At 38.7% G+C, this 20575-nt stretch overlaps 3 protein-coding genes and 1 non-coding gene across 4 annotated transcripts; 3 read left to right on the top strand and 1 right to left on the bottom strand.

The window, feature by feature from the left end:
- On the top strand, positions 1-2785 carry LOC134662533 (POC1 centriolar protein homolog A-like). Its single transcript, XM_063518795.1, has 7 exons — positions 1-166; positions 233-451; positions 533-858; positions 1082-1166; positions 1246-1365; positions 1548-1652; positions 1988-2785. The coding sequence occupies exons 1-7, from the start codon at positions 32-34 to the stop codon at positions 2750-2752; spliced, it is 1755 nt and encodes a 584-aa protein (XP_063374865.1). The 5' UTR covers positions 1-31; the 3' UTR covers positions 2753-2785.
- A 2510-nt stretch (positions 2786-5295) lies between these two features.
- LOC134662948 (copper transport protein ATOX1) lies at positions 5296-5845 on the bottom strand. Its single transcript, XM_063519250.1, has 2 exons — positions 5692-5845; positions 5296-5565 (listed from the first exon to the last, which is right to left on the bottom strand). Exons 1-2 carry the CDS (start codon positions 5698-5700, stop codon positions 5356-5358), a joined length of 219 nt encoding a protein of 72 aa, XP_063375320.1. The 5' UTR covers positions 5701-5845; the 3' UTR covers positions 5296-5355.
- Positions 5846-7281: 1436 nt separating this feature from the next.
- Positions 7282-7385, top strand: LOC134662992 (U6 spliceosomal RNA). The gene has a single exon (XR_010098116.1). It is a non-coding gene; the product is annotated as a U6 spliceosomal RNA (small nuclear RNA).
- A 5247-nt stretch (positions 7386-12632) lies between these two features.
- Positions 12633-19273, top strand: LOC134662682 (tudor domain-containing protein 3). Its single transcript, XM_063518953.1, has 8 exons — positions 12633-12766; positions 12842-12926; positions 13008-13398; positions 15487-15668; positions 15863-16797; positions 17053-17338; positions 18332-18446; positions 19185-19273. The coding sequence occupies exons 1-8, from the start codon at positions 12732-12734 to the stop codon at positions 19271-19273; spliced, it is 2118 nt and encodes a 705-aa protein (XP_063375023.1). The 5' UTR covers positions 12633-12731.
- The last annotated feature ends 1302 nt before the right edge of the window (positions 19274-20575 follow it).

Here is a 20575-nt window from a genome sequence, read left to right as displayed (position 1 = left end):
CCAAAACGTGTAATCGTGATATCTCGTAGATATGGAAGAGGAATCTACACTCGTAGAACCATCATTGGATAAACAATTAAAGGGACATAAAAATGCTATCACTTCCCTTTATTACAACGTAAATGAGCATCAAATAGCAACAGGATCTTTAGACAACAGTATTCTAGTAAGTGAAAAATTATAGTATCTCTTATTTCATCGAATCAGTAGCTAAACTGCAGGAATGTTTCAGTTATGGCAGCTACATGGCTGTATGAAGAGTTACCGGTTCCAAGGGCACTCGGAAGCCGTGATGGACGTGACGTTCTCACCTTCGGGCAAGCACATGGCGTCGGCGTCTCGCGACAAGACCGTGCGGCTGTGGGTGCCAACTGTAACGGGCAGCACCGGCTTCTTCAAGGCGCATTCGCAGACCGTGCGCTCAGTGCAGTTCACACCCGATGAGTCTAAGGTGCGTTAGAGCGGAGTGGCATGTATATGGCATAAATATTTACAGTTAAATACTTTAACTTTCATTTTAAAATGTCTACAGATCTTAACAGCATCAGATGACAAAATAATCAAGCTGTGGTCCAGTGATAGATACAAGTTCATATCATCTTTTGTTGGTCACAAGAACTGGGTTCGTTGTGCCCGGATTTCAAATGATGGCTGCATTATAGCCTCCTGTTCTGATGACAAGACATCAATGCTCTGGGACCCAGAGTCTGGAAAAGAGATTCACACTTACAAAGACCAGAAAGGTTTCGGAATGTGCTTAGCATGGCACCCATCCGGTTGCTATATCGCTGTGGGAACAAGCCAGGGAAATGTCAAACTGTATGATGTTAGAAGTCATAATCTTGTACAGTATTACAGGTAAATTTGTTTTGATACATTATTTATTTATGTATTCAATGTATGAACAATAGAAAAATAGCCCCATTGCCTTTATAATACTGAAATTGAAAATTATCCCATCTTCAATTTTCATCTCATTAGCAACATGTCCCTTTGCTAATTATCTTTTTTACTCTTAATTCTCTGATTTTGATTGCATAATCCAGAATGAAGTAATTTTGAGTTACTTTACGTGTTTCAGTATACATAGTGACGCAGTCACACAATTATCGTTTCATCCTAGTGGCAGTTACATTCTCACAGCTAGCAAAGATGGAAAAATGAAGGTAAGAAATGTGAAGATAAATGTATAGAATTGATGATTATAAAAATAAAAGTGTCTAATCCAATTTTATTTGGTTCCAGATTTTGGATTTGCTGGAAGGTCATCCTTTATTTACCTTGACTGGGCACACTGGTTCAGTTAATGCAGTTAATTTCTCTCCCAGTGGAGACACATTTGCATCAGCTGGTGAAGACAAACAGGTTGGCATGAGTTCTGCCTTTTTTTTTTAAACAATCCCTATACTAGTGGCACACAGGAGTGGACTCCATTATGTTTAAGAAAATGTACACTTCTTTTGCATTATTACTAATCATTTACTAATGAATTAATGATCAAATGAATACAATGATTTATTGAAAAATAACTAATTAATTTTTTGCAGGTTCTCCTATGGAATACCAATTTTACAGAAGTTTCAAATGAAATGAAAGAAAATATGGGATCACAGAGATCTAAATCAGCCACTTCAGTCAAAGGGAAAAAACAGGTTGTAAAAAGCCATTTCGAGTAGCTTGATAGTACCATTAGTTTAGTAAAAATAGGAACATAGTAGATGTATATGTATATATATGTAAAACATGAATATGATATAATATAATACCTAGAGACAGAGTATGTTCGTATATAAAAATAAGCTCACTAAAATAAAACTTGTCTTTATATGCAGGACTGGTCAATGTCTGCTGTTTCCTCAGAGTACTCTATAGCCATTCAGAAACTAGAGTTCAGAGATAATTGCAACTATATTAGTCGTATTAAACATTCTTAATCATGATAGATATAATTTTAAAAAACTAATATATTCAATCATATGCATATCAGGGGACCAAGATTTGGTACCTATGTTATCATAGCTGCAAGTATCCCGAAACATCTTTCGTCCACATTGATCCACCTGAAAGCACAGGTTGTGAGACAAATGACTGTCAAAGACTAAACGTAGTACCACAGAGTACCCATACTAGCCGGGATCGCGCAGCTGGATTGCTTACCAGAAACTCGAGTCCCTCAAGCAGTGCAAGATCAGTTATATTTCGTGGACAACCTAGAGCAAACAGCACTATATTGGAATCAGGCTTGGATGCTGAAGTTTCCCAGAATTCTAATCACCTAAGGTCTGAGCAACATACAACATGCAAGTCGGACGAGTGTGATAGTGTCGGCACGGTTGGCGACATGAGTCATATACCCCGCGTGGCACCCTCTCGTACCACTTACACCGTGCCTTGCATTGCGAGCAATAACACTTTCTCAGTTCATACTTCAGAGGAAGATATGTTTGGCATGATTAAGTTGAAAGAGAATGATGTCTGTTATACAAGTGGAACTATAGAATGGGTCGGTAGAAAAAGGAGCTTCCCAATCAACAGTGGATTCAAACTTTTGAATGATACTTTCCGACATGAACCTCTTGTAAAGAAAGTCAAGTCAGATGTAACTTATACCTGTAATGGTAGTCACTTGAAGGACTGTGACTGTGCCGATGTCCTGCCCACGATGAATGCGATTGTGGATCATTTGAATGCTCTTCATGAGGCAGTGGACCTAGTAGACCTAAGAGTGAACACTCTTGAAAATGCTTTATAGCAGTAGTTTATAGTAGTTATCTTCAAGTTATTAAAAGTATGGTTGGTGCCCCAACTTAAGTACCCTCGTTGCTTACTACTAATTGCATAGAAAAATTGATACTGTTATGTTAGAGTACATATACTTATGTTTAAATTATTTTCTTTTGGTGGATTGTAGAAAAAAAATTGTACCTAGGTATAGTCAAAAAATATATTTCTTAAAATACTGTAAAAAAATTAAATAACTAGTTTTATATATGTCTCAAATATCTTTGTCACAAGGAAAAATCTGAACTAGCAGTAGTACATTTTTACAACAAAATAAAATTCGTAATTAAAATACAGGCGCTTATTTTTTTTTGCAAATATGCATTTCTGATTTGTCACTAAGTTGTCTTAACCTTTTCACCGCCATTAACTTATACATACATTAATGTCAGTACATTTCGTGTCCCATACACCATGACTTGATATGTTACATGGGTTGTCTACTTGCAATTTTTTACTTTATTACTTTATATGTGGCGGCGAAAACGTTAAAGGTAGTTTTTTTATAAAAACTAAGTAAAGATACTGGTCTAGATACCTATACATGTTAACTGACAATAGTACATTATGCAAAGAGGGAGGTAAGTGAAATATTGGAAATGAGGGCGTTAATTCACGACAGCCGCTGGCTGGAGTGAATTAAAGACTCTTGTTTGCAATATTCTTATCCCCTTGAGTTACACACAATGTTTTTCATCACACTTTAAAAGAAAAAACTAAATTTTATGTGAAATAATTCTTAAATATGGGGGCATTTCAAACATTTTGTCTACGATAATTGTCATTATATTTGACAGGTTAGGCATTGAAGGCACAGTCCCATCCTCTTTTTCGAGCAAGTGTGATGAAAAGTTAATAACATACTTTAAAATTCAGGGATTCAAGTGTTATTTTGCATGATTGGGAAAATCAAATTTAAAAAGAATATATACATGTAAGTATATCAAGTGAAACAAGTGTACATATTGCAGTACTAGCTATACAGAGGTACTAAACAATTCAATAAGTTGATTATTAGTATACTGCAAGTGTTGTCCTACTTGGAATGAATTTCCTTTTTGCTAATATGTTGTATGTGTTTATTATATGCAGGCCTCGGAGTATTTTTAGCACGGTAAGACTAAGGAGAGCTATGGAGTCTTTGTTAACATTAAAATTAAATTCATACTCATACTCATCCTCATTAATTAAGTTCGTCCGAATCGTTTTATAAATACTTAGACTACTTATATGTAATTAATTCTGTTTACATATATTTAATTAAATGTTATATTATAAAAAAGTAATAATATGTATATGTGTATGTTAATATTATTATATTACCCATATTGCAGTGAAAGTTATTGGTCTTATAAGAGAGGCATACGATTTTTTCGAAAATGATTATCCAGTTTTGGATCAAGTAAAGTTATTATAATGTTATTGTAGCGTTTCCGTGTCAGCGTGATTATTTACACTCAGTTTATATTGTTTTAATTTATTTTAGATAGAAAATATGCGGTCCACGTTTTACTGTTTGAAACTTCCTCATACAATCTACGTTGACATGTTCTTCAAAGGACTACCTCGTGAGGCTATATCTCTTAAAGATGAAGGGATGAAATCAACTGGATATTGTGAAGATTGCTGCCGTCACTATTGGTGTCTTGAAAATGATGCCCATGAATGCGACTTACGACGTTTATACTGCCCATTATGTGTGAACGAACTGTTTTGTAGACGTAAGGAAGAGTAACGCATAACTATTCTAAAATATTGTAGCTCTATATCAACCTTAATGAATAATAAACAGTTTTAATATCTATGGAATATCGTTTTAATATGTCGAATACGTATTACCAATGTTTATAATCATAGGTTGCATGTCTTAAGTACTTTTTTAAGTGATAGGCCACTTATGATTAAACCTCTTTACCTAAATATGTGTATGAGTAAATCAGATGTCACATTATGTCATGAATATATAGTTACGTATTTCGTTATTGTGATGATCGCTGATATTTATTAGGTCTAGAGCTGTACATAATTTACTTGTACTTAATTAATGAGGATGAGTATGAGTATGAACTTAATTTTAATGTTAACAAAGACTCCATAGCTCTCCTTAGTCTTACCGTGCTAAAAAAACTCCGAGGCCTGATTATATGAATTTAATTACCACTCTTATGTTTATATGCTATTATGACAAGGTGAATTAGGGTGAAGATTTGAATACTAGGTATTTAATATTGAATCATAAACTAGAACCCTAGTTCCATAAATTGATTACAATGCACTTGAGAGCATTGAAAATACTAACTTTTTACAAGAAAATCTGTAATGACCTTTTTCATTTCTTATCAAGTGTAACAAAATGTCGGAAACAATTATGTAGGAGCCTGAGGGGCTACCGCGAAAACCGAAATTAGCAAATTGCGGGGATCTTTCTCCTTTACTCCAATGAAGGCGTAATTAGAGTGAAAGAGAAAAATGCCCGCAATTTGCGAACTTCGATTTTCGCGGTTATAGCCCTGCCCCTGGTTTAACAAATAACTTATCCAGGCAGTCGTGTTTTACGCTTCTGATTATTTGTAGTTACTGTGTTCCAACATATGTAGTATTTTTGCCAGTTTTTTTAATGACTTCTAGTAGCTGATCTGCACTAAGGGTTGAGGTTACAGAAACCTTCTGTTCTGGTAAGCTAATGTCCACTGCGTCTACCCCTTGGCCCTTGAGCCTGCTGAGGACTCTCTCCACTGCCCCAGAGCAGCCTTCGCAAGTCATTTCTACATTGAAAATATGAGTCTGTAACAAATAAGAATTATTTTTATAAGAGCATTATACACTACTTCTTTATTCCAGAAACAATTAGGATGACAAAGCAAAAGAACAAAGCGTGAATAAATTACAATATTAAATTGATAACATTACCGACGACATTTTATTTTGCTTCCAATTTATAGAACTTGAATCTTTATACTGTTCGATTTTGTGGTAAGATAAGACTAGGGAAATTTGGAATAATCTTCTAATACAGGTGGAATTTGGATAATATTTATCAGACTTATTGAAGGAATTGATTGAACGTCAACGTCATCACAGACAAAAATAGATATCAATTATCTGTCAAAAGGGTATTGACTTAAGCCGTAACAGACTACCGCACCGCGATCTAGGTGCGGTAAAAATATCTCTCTCGCTTTAACTTATAGCTGCGTCCTTTAATGGACGACGGCGCACCACTTTATTTACACACGATCGAACGTGCGATCTACCCCAAGGTTGTGGTCCGGTACGCCCGTCTGTTAAGACTTATACATAAGTGGATTCCAGACGAGACAATTTTTCGCCAATCTGATGGAATTGTCCGATCGAATTAGGCCGTGCGGACGCAAACGCCAATTTGATTACCCGATCAACTAAATATAATTCAAGTTGTACGATATGATTATGTCGATATTAACCTTTTAACCGCCGTAGACTGATATATAAGACATGCAAAATCGGGCTCATTTCGCCGCTGTCTGACAAATAAGACAAAACTTCGTGTAACTTCGTAGTCTTCGTACCCCCCGACGACATGAGCACGCTCGATGACGTATTCTATGGCAGTTAAAAGGTTATACATTAAACAACTGTACCGATATTCGGAACCTAAAGTAATATATTGAGAGTGGCAACACTGTAGTTAGTCGTATTGTCCTTTTCTAGCATATACGTCCATCTCTCTCCCACACCCCCACCACTTCAGGCAGTTGCGTTTGACAATTTTGACAGTTAGAAACAAACGCAAATTACCTCACATTGGCTTGCTGTTTTTCCATCTGGAAGGTCGTAAAGCTAAACTGCTGGTGAGTTTTTGAATTTGTACCCCAGTTTAGCTGACTATATTGAAAAACAGTTTCTAACGGCTTTTGCCGTTCGAAATAAATATTTAAATTTAGTTGTCCGTTAAACTATCTAGCAAATAAAAATGATCCGGAATAGTGATGTGCAAGTGTTTTCAAAGGCTGCCTGCGCGCACCGTGGCTATGCCAATGAAAATACTAAAACACATGGTAGAAAACACATCGAGCTGGTAAAGCGTGCACGTGTCACCATTATAATTTAATTTTATTAAGTCTCTTCCGAGTCTTGTTAGTTTAAATCTTTGTGTGTGTATAATAACGGTTGAAATTATATAATACTTAAATGGTGATGTGTGGAGGTATACCCTTTCAAGTGATTTGTGTTTTCGAATACGAATGGATCGGATAGTTAATACGTGTTACGTAGAACCTACGTATTAAGGTAGAAGCTTATAGACGTGTAGGTTTTTTATCTGTCCAAGTATCTATCAGCAATTTATCTTTTTATCCCGTTCCGGGTTAATATAATATTGCAAAATTAATTTTTTGGTAATAAACTTGCTGATAAATAACGTGTACCCGAATAGGAGTCGACGATATTTCCGCTCTAAGGGACACAAGGTAACGAACAAACCTACATCGCAAACATTGCATTTATTTTTGTGGAAAGTGAGTACTTCGGCAGTACATAAACTTAAATCTGACTAGACATAGAGAGAGATTAGCATGGCTCTGCGCAAGAATGACATGCGAATTCGTGAAGTATTTCACTCTGTATCTATCAACTTATATCTCTCCAACTAGATCTTTGATTTATGTAGGTAGGTACCTACTTAAATATATAACTTAGCAGGTACTTACAGCTTTAAAGGTTAAGGAAAAGAACTCTTGCATGTAGGTGCTATATGTGCTTGTGTTATTTTGAATTTGAATAACTTGATTATTAATTCTATACGTAACTACATACAAGAGGGTCAATTCTTAAGCCTACTTACCTACCTACATAAATAGTACACTTAAATTAAACGTTTCAAATAAAATCGGAAGCCTGTGATATGGAAGGGCATTAACGATACGGGAATCTTTAGATTGATTCATTGACGAAGACGCATGGTTTGGTTCATATTGTCAAATTATATTAGTTAACTGTAGAGTAAAGTTTAGTTTTGGCAAATCTGCGCGTCACCGTGAATGACACTTTCTAAAAGTGCCTGTTAAAGCCGGCGTAAAGCCCACCGGACCAGACCAGTTCCTTGTCGAGCAAGGAACCCGCAACTTAGGGAATATTACCCATAAACTCAGGGTATTTGATTTGAATGATACTTATTCTTAAACTTACGTTTGTTATGGTTCCACCTGCTAAGGTGCGCCTAAGAGAATCTTTTATTCGTTCACAAACTAACGTCAAGTTATTTGTGATGAAACCAATATATTATGTACCTATCTAAACCTGCGCAAGGCTGCCATGTTTACACCTGCGTAAGGTGTGCCAAAAGAATCTTTGATTCGTTCACAAACTAACGTCAAGTTATTTGTGATGAAACCAATATATTATGTACCTATCTAAACCTGCGCAAGGCTGCCATGTTTACACCTGCGTAAGGTGTGCCAAAAGAATCTTTGATTCGTTCACAAACTGACGTCAAGTTATTGATGATGATATTATAACCTATGTAAGCCTGCGCAAGGCACGTCAGACATATTCACAGAAATATAAATGATATGGTCATAACACAGGCGTGCGAGTAGACCACAATCACAAAAATATTACAAAGATTAAGTTGTAAATATCTCTTTTTAGAGAATGTAAAAATGGTTTAAAATAATGTTTTGGGTAAAAATCATTCGAAATAGGCAAGGCTTCGTTATTAGAGTTTTCATTTTTGTTTACCAATCTATTTCAAGGGTCCCGAACACCCTATTGGCTAAACCCGAAATTGGGCTAATTAACTGTGGTAAAAGTGAAAACTGCTTTCCATTTACATAACATTTCTAAAATTATAATAGGTAAAATAAAAACCTAAGATTCCAGGCCTATCTCGACTCATTTTTATTTTAAAGATGGAAAAAATCTTTGCACCCTAATATAAAATTGTGGTCTGGAGACGCTAAGCCTCATAACTTGGGTGGCATAGATAATACTAAGAGATTTAGTCACCTAATTTCGACTATAAGCCCAGGCAGAATATTGATAATTAGAATAAGGAGTGGTCAATCCTCCAAGGTCCATACAATCTGTGGACTCTAATTAAATCAGGCTCGGTAAGCTCACGACACGACAGAGCTTACGATTCCATTCTGAAATAAGCTATGTTTACAATATATATTACCCATGGTGTGAAACAAACAGCCTGCTCAAGGTGTACAAAGGGTCCGTTTAACGGCCCTATAAACATCTACAAACCTTTGAAGTCTAGGCCTGCTACAATATGACAGACTAGAAATAAATACATATGATCCCAATGTAAGAGCAGCTCACAGTTGCATAAATTATATTTGGCTGGAGAGCACTTGTCTTTCAGTTAACATGTTTACGAGTACCTACCTATGTACACGACATGACCAAGGTTACCTACCTTTTTACATAATTATTATATCCCTGACTGCCATGGTATATTAGGAAAATTATCATGTGCTGGCGGTGCTGCACAAGCATGTTTGAAATAAAATATACAAAACTGGCCTAACGGGCGTTTATGAATTATGTATTTTACACCCTTGTGTCTGTATTGTGACCCTGGAAGTTTTAAACCACCTGTATCGTAAGTGCTCCTATGCACGGATTAAGTTTATAATAAACTACCCATGCCCTAACCTCAAGGGCAAGTGCTTCTATGCACGGACCAGATACTGTTGTCACTTATTTCACTTATCATGACTTGTCATAGTTTGATACTACACGTTTAATAAATTTAAGACCGTGGAATGTACCCACTACAAAAGGTTTTTAAAAATAGTGACTGAATGGTTTGTACGAACGGTTCTAGCACAGTTTCTGGGCGGTCACGTCTAGGGCATGACCCTCTAGTTCTCAATTTATACAAAATTATAGCATTGTGATACTGTTCGCTTTGCACAATAAAATAGGGGAACAGGAGCACGCCTTGCGAAAAGGCGAAGCTATTTTGAAACGCAAACCTTTCAAAAATAGATTGAAATATATAAATAATTATGTTTTTGGTGTGGAACATGTAATTGTACACCCAAACAAATGCAATCATTTATTATATGTTAGCAAAACTCTGCCAAAGTGTTAGTCTGTCTCTACAGTGTAACCTGAAGGCATGAATGCACATGAATCTCTTGAAACATGGTGGATTAACTAATTTACACCCCGTCTGTGTCTTGCTCCTACCAAATCCACAAGTTGAGGACCTCAACCTATCTAGGCACCCTTCTTGCTCGAGACCTGAAAAAAAAAAATAATCTCATGCAGTCAAGTGTCGGAAAACCAGGTCCACACTCTTAGCACTACCGTGAATATATCTAAGAAGTCTGTATACTGCCTTCCAGGAGGCGGGATGTTAATAGACTAGCCTATATAGTAGGCCAGAGATATAGTATACAAAAGCACACTGGCCCAAATCCAGTAATATTATATGCACTTCAGAATACAAAATAATTGACTATTCTGCGTATATTTGATATCAAAAAGTTACAATTACCTACCCTTAGGTCATAAGGAGGATAAATATACATAAATATCAAATATATTCGACAAAGTGTTGACCCTAGCATTGGATAAAATAGAGGTTCCTCTTAAACGGCATCTGCGCTGTTGGCTTTGGGCCCACGGGTGCCCGGCAAAAGGTCGGGGACCCCATGGTTCCGCACAGTTATTGCAAATAATGTAAAATCACAAAATAAACACAAATTTTCATTTTGGTTAAAAACACATATGCGATGAGCTAAGGTTTCGAATTAAGTACCTTATTCTTAATCTGGAAAGAGAAGACTGAATATTCAGAATTAAGCTATGTCTATGAATGGTTTACATAAATTAAGCCACTTTAGCGTTCAGAAACAATCAAGTTTATGTCTACTAGTAGGCACCAGATAAGGTAAACTACTCATACTGCATATATAAACAATAATGAGTACAATTAAGGTCACTTGATGATAGCTAAACATGAACATAAGCAGAATGAGCTGCACCTATACAAATATCATTGATAAAGCTCTGTGGCAATTCTACATTTACCATTTGAACGCCAAGAGCACCAAAAAGCGTCGTAACTAGTGCCCACATGAGTATTATGATATGGCTTAAGCTCTCAAAGTAACCTTCACAATTTTAAGTAAGGTTTGTTTAGGTCCATTAGCTCGCGTTCGCGTTAGTAAAGCGTACAAACGATTAAATGCATTTTATAGCTATAACCAAATAAATAGCTCACACTGGCTCACAGTCATTAAAAGAATTCAGTAAAATCATTAAAAGTATTCCCTATGATATTTTATTAAGTACCTACCCAATATTAACTTTGTGGGTAGTGATAGTGATATAACGAATATTTAAAATATTCGTCTACTTAATCCTGAGGGATTCTGGAAATAAGAAAGGTCTTGTCCTTGTTATATCCTGCAACTGCTTACCTTACTAGATAATTATTATCAAATTTGTCAATAATTGGGAGTTATAAATAAAAACTACTCGAGTACTTTATGATTTTTATCTTTTCATATTTTAATTACATCACTCCATATCACAGATGTTGTATGCTCCCTGAAGAGTAGACTGACTTATCTTCTTTTACATAGTCTCACATACATATAATTAAGTACTATAGCACCCTTGTGGTGACTCACTTATTTTCGTTGAAAATTTATAAGTACCTACATTAAATACGTATATAAAATGGAAAGTTAGTATCATAATATAATGGTATATAAAATTGTATGCTTTACTAAATACCTCTCTCCTCACATGTATTAAAATAAAGGGTGTACTACATAATTAATTAATTAATTAAACACTCCTAATATAATAATATTACATATACATAATATGTAAGTACATGTATAATCACATTGGCTTGGCGTCTTCCCACCACCAGGCGATAACAAACACGTCTCAATATATTACTTTAGGTTCCGAATATCGGTACAGTTGTTTAATGACAGCGTTTTACACAAAAATAAAACGCTAATTAAATAACTTACCATATTCGGAACCTAAAGTTTTAATCCTGCCTGGTGTAAATATGTATAATTTTGAGACAATGAGGTAATTTGCGTTTGTTTCTAACTGTCAAAATTGTCAAACGCAACTGCCTGAAGTGGTGGGGGTGTGGGAGAGAGATGGACGTATATGCTAGAAAAGGACAATACGACTAACTACAGTGTTGCCACTCTCAATATATTACTTTAGGTTCCGAATATGGTAAGTTATTTAATTAGCGTTTTATTTTTGTGTAAAACGCTGTCATTAAAACACCTTAACACAAACAAAAAAATGAAAATACATATAGAAAAATACTATGTTTCTCTGTTTGGCCTAAAGGTTGACTGGTAGAGAATGCCGTGTAGCATTAAGTCCGCCTTTTGTCACTGTATATTTTTACTGTGCAATAAAGTTTAAATAATAATAATAAAAATATTTGATTTTCCTTCATACTTTTCAGGATTTGGCGTGTCACGTCGTTCTTTGTCTCGTTCGCACTTGTGCTAGCGACATTGTGAACCGTTTCGTTCCGTCCGTCTTCCGTTTCACTCAGTCAAGCTCAAGCGCTCTCCAATCCCACTGGACTAAAGGACCTAAAGACCGATTAAGAGCGCGCAAAAAGATTTAGTTCCTTTTGGTCCTTCACGGGATTTAATTCTTAACAGTTCTTAGTTCGCGACCGACATAAGCCTACGCCAATTATTTTTCTGATCAAATCGGTCGATTTGCCCAGCTCGTCGACTCTACACATTTGAGTTCGGTATGTTTGAGTTATTTTGTAAAGGGATGATTTTCAGCGTTTTTATACACAACGAAATGTCTTTTTTTTATTGTCTATGCTTTGCGATTTTGACATTGTTTGACAAATGGTATACCGTATGCCCGTATGTCTCCGACGATTGGCGACTGGTGTGAAATTTTTGTATTTAATTTCTGAGGAAGAATGAGCCGCAAATGAAAACATGTCAATTAGGGAAAATCTTGCAGAGCTGGGCTGGTATTTAAATGAAAAAAATAATGTTTAGTTGATCTTATCTCTGCACTATTCGTAATGACCGTGTGATTCTTTCAGGCACATTAGTCAAGAAGGTTTCGATACTATTAGCGAAAACGGAGCAATTCAGGATGTAGATGTTTTAAGCAGACGTGCTTTAGACGTAAGTATTTGAGGTAGCGAGCAGTTACAGCTCGGCATATGTCATGCGAGCCGATAAAAATTCTAACACGAATGTTTTCAGTATGACCTGCGGGACATTGGCGAGGCCGCCTTTCCTGAGGACTTCCCGAAGGACCCGTCAAAGCTAGAGAAACCGATCGTTGTTCAAATACAAAAGATAAGGAATGTGTCGGCTCCAAAAGCTAATGAAGAGTCAAATCATGCACCTCGAATGTTAAAACTGATTTTAAATGACGGAAAAAGTTCATGCACCGGATTAGAGACAAGCCCAATCTCTAGTATAAGTATAAACACACCGCCAGGAACCAAACTGTTGCTGAAGAATGAGGGGTTGGAGGTGTGCCATGGGGTCATTTGGCTCACACCCAGTGTGGTCACTGTGCTGGGGGGTAAGGTGGCTCATATGATCGAGAAGTGGGAACTGGTCCGGAGTCTTGCCAAGCACACTAGGGGTGAGTTTTGTTTACATACAATAAATGGTCTATCATACAGTAAAAGAAATACCTAAAATGGTCTCTGCCTCTGTTCGGCCTATGGTTGACTGGTAGAGCCATTTGGCATTAAGTCCGCCATTTGTACATTATTGTATATTTTGCACAAGATGCATGAAGGTGGCATAAGACCGAAATGAGGACATGCTTTGCCGACTCCGCAAAATGCATATTGAAGATCGACACTCCTGGTGATGTCTACATCGGACACTGACAGTACAACCCCCTTGTAACTACCCTGTCACCCCGTTGGACAGAATGTACATACAAACTAGGGGAAATAAACATCTTTCTAATCTATTCTATTCATAACAACTGTTCAGGTCATTGAAATTGACAGCTATAATCATAAACTATGCCATTAAGACAGATATTTTGTGTAATTTTAAGCCAAAAATATCTCTGTGACATTTTCTATATATCAAATATTTTACAGGGCACATCTAATTTTTATTTTTTTATTTTTTTTATTTTTTTTTATTTATAGCCTTATTTCAGAATACATTTTTTTTTTTTTTATTATTATATCTACAGTTTTCCTTAATTTACTATGGTAACTGATTCTGTGTGCCTTCGGGCAAAGGCCTCCCCCAATCTTCTCCACTCTTCCTTATTATGAACTAATCTGGTCCATGTTTTTGTTTGATCTAGCACGGTTAGTGAGTATATAGTCAATTTCATTCTTATAACGTCCGTCAGGCGAGGACCATGTCCATCTTCTGTTTTGTTTTTTCTTGTAAAATGAATTCAAAATTACTAAGTGTTGTTCAAAGGCTAAATCTATTAATTTCTGTCCATTTCTTGTTCTTTTGCCTTGGTAGTGGGGTCCCATTATGATTTCCTCTCCGTCTCTCCTGTTCCCTATTTGGGCATTGAAGTCTCCCATCAGGATTAAATTTGTTGGACTTATTTCTGTTAATGTGTCATTTAGTTTTTTATAGAATTCATCAATGGTGCTGTCAGAGGATTGTTCTGTAGGAGAGTATACTTGTACTATGGTCCATTCCTTCTTATGAAAAGGTAGCATGATTTTGAGGACTGCTATACGTTCCGAAGTCCCTTGAACTTCAACAATATTGTTTTTCAATTCTTTATGTATCATGAAACCTACTCCATGTTGTCCTGGCGTCTCGCCCTTAGAGTATAGAACAAAATCGCCAGTCTTCTATTTGGTCGCCCATACGCCTTACTTCACTGTTACCTATTATACTCCATTTTATGTTTTCCATTGCCATTGTTAATTCTAGCAGATTATCTTCTGTTCTCAGTGTGCGTACATTTATGGTTGCTATATGTATTTGGTTCGTTTGTTGATATTTTTTTGGGGGGATGTGGTCTAATTCCCCACGGGGACCAGCCGGGTTGGGGAATGTTACTTTGTTTGGTTTTGATTGGTTGTTCTATTTATTTTAGTTAGTGTTTTTCGGTTACCATAGTTTAATCGTTTTTTGATTGAGTCTTGTAACTACCCTGTCACCCCGTTGGACAGAATGTACATACAAACTAGGGGAAATAAACATCTTTCTAATCTATTCTATTCATAACAACTGTTCAGGTCATTGAAATTGACAGCTATAATCATAAACTATGCCATTAAGACAGATATTTTGTGTAATTTTAAGCCAAAAATATCTCTGTGACATTTTTTATATATCAAATATTTTACAGGGCACATCTAATTAGAATATAATAAATGTTTATTTTTCATTAGTACCTGTATATTTATAATGCTGACAGTTTAAGAATAATACCATTCCTATTAGTAAAAAGAAAATGCAACCATGATCCTATAAAGTATTCAGTTATTTTTTTAAGACCATCACCGGTATGGGGTTGAAAGGCCTCATGCAAAGTAGGTTTATTTAAGAGTTGCTCTAATTACAGTTAAATACAGATTTTATCAGAGTATTCAAAGACCTCCAATATGTTGATCAATGGGTTTGTAATTTAATGAATAATTACAATGAATATATAAAAATCACCAGGGTAATGAGATAGAGATAAATAACCCAATTCTCACTTCATTTCAATTTACTAATTAATTTCCAGGGGGTGTGGGGGTGGATGGAGGCCCTCCGCCATGGATCCCTTTTGGCCAACGTTTGGAAGCCGTCACTGTGGACAAACAATTCAAGAGCATACAAGAGGCCTCTAAGCAGGACAATGCTGAGTTTGAGGCGCAAAGGAAAGGTGCTATCGCTGAGGCCCAGAGGTTGTCCGGAGTTAAGAAGGTAGGTTTTCCTTGGAATTATGATTGAAATTTACATAATTATTACCCTTTACAAACGTAAATTGCTTTTATTTCCAATGTTATTCAACAACAATGTCACAGAGACAACATTGAATTTGTGCAGTTAGTAAAAAGATCTCAATTTTTTTACCACTTTTACTTTGTTGTATAGTGTAAAATACTTACATGTTTTAGGTCTTTGGCGGAGGCACGAAACCCCTACTGGATGCTAATGTGCAGAAAATCATTGATGCAGGCTTCACCGAGGAGCAGGCTGAGAATGCTCTGCGATATACTAAGAACAATGTTGACCGAGCCCTAAGGATGCTGCAGAAGAGAGACAACTCTGAGAACAGGAGAGAGAGGCAGCAAAAGGAACCAGAACAACCCAAGCGCAAAGGGCGTAACAAGGAGCCTAGTGATGACGACAACATTGCTGTCAAACCCTCCGGAAAAGTATCTCTGTTCGACTTCTTAGAAGATAAACTACCCAACGTTCCCGAAAAGGACAAGAGCACTCGTCAATATAACAATAACACTAATGACGATAGGGAAAATAGGAATTACAGGGACAGGGATAGCAGAGATAGAAATGGTGGCAAAAACAATCAGCGGCCCCAAGGATCGCGGTTCGACGGCAACAACAGGCCCCGGCCGGACAGAGGACACTACAATGACAGCCATCACTCACACAGGGAGGACAGGAAATATCAGCCTCAAAACGAGAAACCGCCTCGCTTCCAGAAGAAACTGGAGGAAAAGAATAAACAACAACAGCAGCAGCAGCAACAGCAAGTGAATTATAACTTAAACACTAATCCATACGGCAACTCTTATCACAACCCGCCGCAGCCTCAATACGGAGATCGGAATATGCGCAACGACCGGATCAATGACAAGATGCAGCAATCTCAATACCGGAACAACAACCACATGGACAGCCTGACGGAGGCGACGTCGAACCTGAGCCTGCTGTCGAGCCAGCGGCCGGAGTCGCGCGGCTACCCCGAGCAGTACCACAAGCCGTACATGCCGGCCCCCGCCCCCGCCCGAGACGTCCCGCCCTTCCGCCGCGCCGCCGACGCGCCCAAGTACCAGGAGCCCTACCAACGGCGGCAGCAGCCGAACGGGTATGATATAACAGATTGCACCGCTGCCTTTTAAATCGCTTGTAGCTCCACTGGGGACGTGGGTTACAAACAAATTGAACTCGAATTATACCATTCGAGTCATGACATTTCTGAATGAATGCATGTAACTGATATTTGTTTCTATTATCATTTAATTAACCCTTGTAAATTTCGCCTCGCGATGACCCGTGCCACCCCCCTAATTGTAGAATAGCAGTGGCGATCGATGTCGATTACAATAGAGTACATCGGCAGGTACATGGAGGCGGCGTGCCTGTACGGAGCGCCGGCCTCGGGGTACAACTACTCGCGGCCGCTGTACGGGCCCGGGCAGCACGCGCAGCACGCGCAGCACGCGCAGCACGCGCAGCACGGGCAGCACGGGCAGTACGCGCGCGAGCGCGGCCCGTTCCTGCCGGGCTCGCTGCTGGGCTTCCAGAACGCCGCCGTCAACGAGCAGGCGCGCGCCATGCTGGGCGTGGCCGACATACGCTGGAAGGTCGGCGACCGCTGCCTGGCGCTCTACTGGGAGGACAACAACGTGAGTGTGGCCCGTACGGTCGAGGTATTCAATATCGACACGGACAAAGTGCCAATTTAATACTTTACAATCATTTACTTATCAAATTGTGCATTACAGGTGTCCACAGACAATCCAACCTCTAGACATAGCATAGTCGCGCTACCCCCTCTGCCACACATACGGTAGCGTTACTCCATCTTCGAGTCAATCCCGTGCCGTGATTGGTCTGTGTCTTTGAACGGACCAATCACGGCACGGGATTCGCTCACCTCGTCCCCCCGCACCCCCGTATTTTTGGCAGCATCGGTTTCATGAAAGAATTGGCCTAAGCTCAGTCTAGAGGTTGGATTGTCAGTGCAGGTGTCATAAACAATTTTGTTCTCTGTAATTATGTCTTGCGTACGTACGTTTAATAACTTGGGCGCGAGCTACGACTGCTCGCGGCTGCATCACTTCAGCAGTAGAAACATGACGCCGCCATTAAAGGCCTTCTAACCTAGTCGGTAGTGATCTTGCCTACGAGTACGAAGCAGGAAATCCCGGGTTCGAATCCTGGTAAGGGCATTTATTTGTGTGTTTAATTGTCTATCACAAATATTTGTTCCTGAGTTATGGGTGTTTTCGTTGTATATACGTATTTATATATAACTATGTATCTACTGCCGTGTGCCATAGAGATGGTAATTAATAAAAGTTAGATAAGGGATTATAGCATTACATAATAAAAATGAATAGAATTTCAAGCTGACTTTGAAAATGAAACATTATGTCCACTACATTTTACGTTTATCACCAACGGAAAGTCTAGTTTCATTAAAGTGGACGATCATTTGTAATAAACTCTTATGTACAGTCGCCATCAGATATATCGGAGCGGCCGAGGTGTTGAAAAATATCTGAACACGCACTCTAACGTCTTGACAATAGACGCGTGTTCAGATATTTGTGAGCACCTTGGCCGCTCCGATACATCTGCTGGCGACTGTACTTAATATATGTATTTTGTTATAGTTCTACGAGGCGGAGATCACCGGTATATCCGCTAACACGGTAGTAGTGAAGTTCTGTGCGTACGGCAACCACGAAGAAGTCCTCAAATCCAATTGTCTGCCCTTTCCCAACCAAGGTTAGTACAAGTTTTTTTAAATATATTTAATTTTTAACTACATTTATCACATACACGTCATTATGTCAAGAATTAAGCCGCTTTTTAAACGACATTATTGCCTTGCCACGCGCCCAACACGGGAGCTGACCGATTGTACAAAATAAACAATATCTTTTTGCGACTTCAAAAAAGAAGGAGGTTATCAATTGGACCATATTTTGTTCGAATGTATAAGTTGGTCTCGTTTTTGTCAAAACCCAGTTCTGATGATGGAATCCGTGAGGAATCTAGGGAACTCCTCAAATCTTCAAAGGCGTGTATATAGCGGTTTTAGTATTTTAGAATAGAATTTATTAGTGAGCACAAACAGACGAGACGAACATTTTCATTCAAAACAGTGCCATTTGATGAAGCGGAACTGCCGATGGGGATCAGAATGGGATTCTTTAACCGCGCATATTTCACTTTTGGCGATCTGTCTTCCTCGTTGTTTGTTAAGCAAGGGAGTCGTATGCAGAGTCTAGTATGAATGGTCACATCATTATTGATTTTATTATTTGATTTAATTTCATTTCTTTTTAATTTCAATTAATTTATTTATATTTTGCTACGAAATTGACATTGTATAGTTTATAGAGCATAATACTAACAATATTTTATAAGGCATAGTCGTAAGTACTAACAAAAAATGATCCCTGATGGTCCTTAAATAAATGAATTTATTATATTATATTATTAACGTGTTATCTTGTGCAGCGGCCCCGGCGGCCGGCGGGGCGGGGGTTGCGGGCGGCGGGTACCCGCGCGGGGGGTTCCCCGCCCCGCTGCCCGCGCGGCGCGCCTAGGGCCGCGCCGCGCCCGAGCCCGCCCGCGCGGCGCCCGAGCGCAGCTGACCGCCGCCGCGCCGCCGCCCGCGTCAGGGGGGTGTCACTCCGCAGTTTAGGTACATTTGGCCGGCGCGCCCATCGGACAGGCGTATGGCAGTGGGCTGCCGCTCGGCTCGCACGATAGTCGTGTCACGTGGCGCTCGTGCAAAATTGAAAATACACAATGGCTTCGAAACTTACTTCCGTGAGAATCAGACATACTATCTCCGGATAAAAAATGTATGTTTACATAATCAAAGCTTGTAATTCCTACATATTTATCTTAAAAATAATAAATCGGTGGGTATAAAGTCTATTTTATTATTCGGTAGACTAAAATGACATTTCATAGTATGAACATCACGTGTCATTTCATACTATGAAATGTCATTTTAGTCTACCGAATTAAAAATAGACTTTAGGTATAAAAACTTGTCAAGTGATAACCCCGTGCCGACACTCACAGCTCGGTCATAAAACTGCGGCGCGGAAAGGAGATTCACGGTTCGTGCGCGGTTATAAGTTTCAATTTTGCTTGCAGGCAGCGATATAAGTGTAATTTTATACCTAAATCTGACTTTTGTGAAGGAGTGAATTTTCTGTACGGTAGTACTATTAGTTATTCTGTGCCCACGTGTCGCCGCCGGCAGCCGTCTCTGAGTGCCGTGGGCGCTCCCGGGACATTATGTCGCCCGCCTGCCGGGGAGGCCGAGGGGGGCCGGAGCCCGGGCCGCGGCCTCGCTCAACTCCCGGGCCCGGAGTAGCTCCTTCGGTCGCCCGGGCCCATGTGAATGATATCCTTTAGGATCTAAACGTGCCGGGGACGATGCGGGTCGGCCGGCCTCTCCGGAAGCTCGCTTTTAATTTTCAGGGCGCGAGTCGTTTAGGCTCGACGGAGCCCCTCGTATCGGTAGTCGGTTGATGTGATCCTCGCTCGAAGTGAATGTCCGATTATTTGTGTGACGTTCGGCTTTTAGGGAAAATGTGTACGAGACGATTAGGTCCCGGCAAGAATCGAAGTAGGATATGCATGTTTTCCTCCGTTTCCTCGTGTCATATGTATATCTAACTTACTTTTTTTTATACATAAAATATTTAATCTAGTAAATTTTCATAAAAAAATATACGTATTACGTATAGCCTGACCAGTAATATATGATAATTGTCAAGAGGGCGCTGTTATTCTCATGTATAAGGTGACAATTCAGTGTAGTATGAAAAAATTAGTTCCAGTGAAATTCCGCAACATGGCGCACCCTCAATAGATCCTGGTTCACCTAT

This window comes from Cydia amplana, chromosome 3, assembly GCF_948474715.1.
Source record: "Cydia amplana chromosome 3, ilCydAmpl1.1, whole genome shotgun sequence".
NCBI lineage: Eukaryota > Metazoa > Arthropoda > Insecta > Lepidoptera > Tortricidae > Cydia > Cydia amplana.
The sequence above is the reverse complement of the archived record's forward strand: the minus strand, read 5'-3'. Positions and strand labels throughout refer to the sequence as shown.

Bases quoted from the DNA above. Each gene is read 5' to 3' on its own strand.
- LOC134662533 (XM_063518795.1), top strand. From the start codon at position 32: ATGGAAGAGGAATCTACACTCGTAGAACCATCATTGGATAAACAATTA. The intron at 167-232 runs GTAAGTGAAAAA...GGAATGTTTCAG, and splicing joins CTTTAGACAACAGTATTCTA to TTATGGCAGCTACATGGCTG. The intron at 1,653-1,987 runs GTTGTAAAAAGC...TATGCATATCAG, and splicing joins CAGTCAAAGGGAAAAAACAG to GGGACCAAGATTTGGTACCT.
- LOC134662682 (XM_063518953.1), top strand. From the start codon at position 12,732: ATGTCAATTAGGGAAAATCTTGCAGAGCTGGGCTG. The intron at 16,798-17,052 runs GTATGATATAAC...GTACATCGGCAG, and splicing joins CGGCGGCAGCAGCCGAACGG to GTACATGGAGGCGGCGTGCC. The intron at 17,339-18,331 runs GTGAGTGTGGCC...ATTTTGTTATAG, and splicing joins TCTACTGGGAGGACAACAAC to TTCTACGAGGCGGAGATCAC.